Genomic DNA, 3,784 nt, shown 5'->3' with positions numbered 1-3,784 from the left:
GAAGTTAGATTCTGAACGAAGCTACAGCTAGGATACAGCTGCTTGTGCTTTTCAATGGCATTGTCTCCTGGTTTCCAGTTATCCAGCATCAGACCGCAGCAGAAGCATTTGACCTTGTCGTTCACACCGGTGTAGTAAAAACCAGCTCGGGCAAGACTCCTTTCTGAGATGGGAACTCCGGCCGGGAAAGTCGAAAACGTAGATATTCGGTACAGTTCGCACGAAAAGTCGTATTTCAATTCAGACACGCTGGTGCTCTTCACCAAACTGGATGAGACTATGCTGTTTTCTATGTTCATAGTGAAATGAATGAGGAGGGCAAGGGACTAGCCTTTCTCTGGGGAGGTAGTTTTGTGCATGGATTTACAATTGATCAGTTTAGTACTAGGATGAATGCTTAGACCAGAACATCTTTCCTTCTTTCCCTCTTATGATGTTAGGGGTTCAGACTCTACATTCCAGGCTGAGACAATGTGAAGAGACGGTTAGTCTTTGTCTGGCACAACTTTGGTTTGGTTCGGTGCAATCTTTATGCGTGATACCACATAGAGACTTCAGGTGGAAAATAAAACTCTTTGGAGGTGTGAAGAGTGTTTGGGGCCAGGTGGATGTCATTGAGTGTCCGGTATCATTGCCACAGTTGGGTCAGCTTCTCCAAGCCAGAATGCTATGCTGCCATTCCACCGGCCGGAAGGTACAACATCTGATTCACACAGACACAGAAGAAAGCCATGCTCCGTAAGTGTTCTACAGCAAGAAATTGCCGAATTATGCTTACTTTGCTTATGTTTTTAATGATCAAACTCAATAGCCAGAGTAAAAACCTAAGACTGACCTCAAGTGTATAAAGGAGCGCACTGCTGTATTTCATTGTTTCTAAGACACATGTTGGAATGATCTTGTGAGCAAGAGGTATCTTATCATTATTAGCCAGTCATATCTTAATTATCATGACTTTTTACTTCTTGGGGGTACAAAATATAATAAAGTTTCTTATTAACTGATGGATTCAATAAAATAAGCTATATCTAAATTGTTCTCAAAATCTTTCTCAACTTAAGTAACTTCTATTCTCACAATCATCTTAACAGGAAAAACAAAATAATCTAAGATTTGCCTCCAAATCAAAATATTGGCTGACACATTTTAAAACCTGGTGTTAACTATTATCTAGTACTCATATATCTTATACAAGATTTATTAGACAATAATCACATACTTCCTCATAGATAATCAGGAATACTGTTGCTTAGTGATAACAGTAGGTCTTGGCAAATTAAAAGCGTTATTTTAAAAAACACTGCATTTATCACTGTTTTTATATAATTGTTCTTCCTGAATGAGTCCATTCACTTCCTAAACTTTAACCAGCAGCCACTATTCTGAGAGAGAATAGACCACTGGCACATGCTAACTTTTAGGCTTTTAAAATAGCATCAACAGCCTTGGAAGTCATTGGATAGTATCTCTATGAATCATCATATTTCTCTTTCCTACTTTCCCTAAGTTTATTGCTCCCATCAAAAAGTTTTGTTCCTGATGTTTCTTTGTCATGGTAGAAGTCTTTTAAAGTGTCAAAGGTCTCGATTGCATATTTGTCTAATTCAGCAGGCAGTTGAATATTAATTCTTTGTTCTAGAAAAAGGTCATTCATTCTTAATATCTGACACACTTACTTTGTCCCTATTCTGCACAGCAGCCAGCAGAAGGATGCCTCACTACCTTTGAAAAGTGTTTCAGCAATATGCTCCAACTCCAACCATTTCCTCTTCACCCCCACAAATCAAATTCAACATTACACTCAGTTCTTTATGTTGCTCACACAATTAAATCATATTTTTAAATGATCATTCTTTGATTATCAAAAATTCTAGTGAACTACGTAATTTTTAAAAAAAATTTATGCACAAAACTACCTCCCGGAGAATAGGCTAAGTCCCTTTTAAGGATTTTAGGCCTCCATCTTGAGATGTTTTGCTTTATCCAAGAAAGAAACAAATATCTAGAGGTAGAGCAATTCACTTTTTCTGTAAAACCTGTTTTGAAAACAAAACAAAACACATGGTTATAAAATCAAATAACTTACCAGTACAACGCAATAACGTCTTTGTTTGTTTGTTTGGGGACATTCTCTCCACACTAGAGACACTCACCCCTCACATTGATTGATTCTCTACAGTGTATATAAGGTACAGTGCTTATAAATACGGTACGGTGGCTTAGTGGTTACATATTGGGCTTCTAACCCCGAGGTCAGCAGTTTGAAACCACCAGCCATTCTGTGGGAAACAGATGAGGCTTCCACTCCCGTATAGAGTTGCCATCTCAGAAACGCACAGGGGCAGTCCGACCCTGCCCTGTAGGGTTACGGTGAATGAGGAAGGACTCAGGGCAGTGAGTTTGGCTGGGGTTAGTGCTAAACTCTGTACACAACGAATAATCCTAGATAAAGAGCAGTGATCACAAACTGGTGGCCAGTTAGAGGTATTACGTTTGGCTCACACAGAAGTGATCCACAGTAGTTTACTACTTTTATTAAAGCTTACTATTTTGAAATTATTGTAGATTTAGAGAAAATGTGCAAAATCTAATAGAGTTCCAAATACACAAACACAATAGCAATGATAACAATGACACAGAGCTCCCCCCCCTCCGCTTCTCTCACATCAACGTCGTATACAACCACAGTAAAACTCTAAGAACACTCGTTAGTAGTTTATACTGATATCGTGCTGTGAATTGCTCTGTGCTCCTCATTGGAATTTCACCCGCTGTCCAAATAACAGCGTTTTACTTTCTTCTTGGGCAACAATAGTTTTAGATGGTTTCAATTACTTGTCGGCAATTTAAAAAGAGAGAGAGATTTCCCCACGAAATTCAGGATTTCAAGCTTCTCTTGAAAAATCAGAAACTCTGAAAATCCTGGGCTTAGCCTTCCCGTCTGGCAACAATCAGTTCGGCTTGCATGCTGTTGCAATCTTCAGACAGAGCAGGTGCTCTTAGTGACGCTGTTGAGTAAGCGCTGGATTACTAACCCCAACCCATCTAGCCACAGTTCACACCCACCAGCCACTCTGAGGGAGAAAGATGAGGCTGTCCGCCCCAGTAAAGGTTTTACCGCCTTGGGCAGCCTTTACAAGGCCATCATGAGTCAGAATGAACCTGATGGCAGTGGGCAGGTGAGTGGACACTAGCAGGTGCCATTACTCACTGCGTTTTTGTATCAGTAGAGTTGGTGGGCAAGGAAGTCTATGAGCAGCAGCAGAAACGAGGGACACACAAAAAGGGACACCTGTTTTAAGGGAGTACAAAGGAGAATCCCGTTTCTTTGTGGACATGGAGACTATGCCTACATGTTGAATAAATTTATAAAGAAAGTATGCCTTCCAAAAAAAAGAAAATATGCCTTCCTTTAACAGGGGTCCTCCACCTCCCTCCTGCCGCAAGCCTTTCATACAGGTCCTCATGTGCTGGTGACCCCCCAACCATCACATTATTTTCATTGCTACTTCATCACTGTCATTTTGCTACTGTTATGAATCGGGCGATCCCTGTGAAAGAGTCGTTCAACCCCCAAAGGGGTCACGACCCACAGGTTGAGAACCGCTGGTTTAAAAGAACCACCTACAGGTGTCCTGGACTCTATATGCATTTAAGTTTACAAACCCCCTACATAGATGTCACCCTAAAGAGACTTGTGGAAACAAGATGTGGGAGGGGGTTTCCAAAGTTCAATGAAAAATTCCATTATATTTTCATTCCATTTTTCCTTTTTTTTTTTTTT

At 40.4% G+C, this 3,784-nt stretch overlaps 1 protein-coding gene across 1 annotated transcript in view; it reads right to left on the bottom strand.

The window, feature by feature from the left end:
* LOC101655890 (baculoviral IAP repeat-containing protein 3) overlaps nucleotides 1-1,958 on the bottom strand; it is a 16,139-nt gene extending 14,181 nt beyond the window's left edge. The window contains exon 1 of the mRNA XM_045297734.1: nucleotides 7-1,958. Coding sequence (XP_045153669.1) covers nucleotides 7-299 — 293 coding nt within the window. The 5' untranslated portion in view covers nucleotides 300-1,958. The remainder of the gene's footprint in view (nucleotides 1-6) is intronic.
* Between the last annotated feature and the right edge of the window lie 1,826 nt (nucleotides 1,959-3,784).

This window comes from Echinops telfairi, unplaced genomic scaffold (genome assembly GCF_000313985.2).
Source record: "Echinops telfairi isolate 266 unplaced genomic scaffold, ASM31398v2 ScPeMD7_7421;HRSCAF=8459, whole genome shotgun sequence".
Taxonomy (NCBI): domain Eukaryota; kingdom Metazoa; phylum Chordata; class Mammalia; order Afrosoricida; family Tenrecidae; genus Echinops; species Echinops telfairi.
This window is presented reverse-complemented; position numbering and strand designations above follow the sequence as displayed.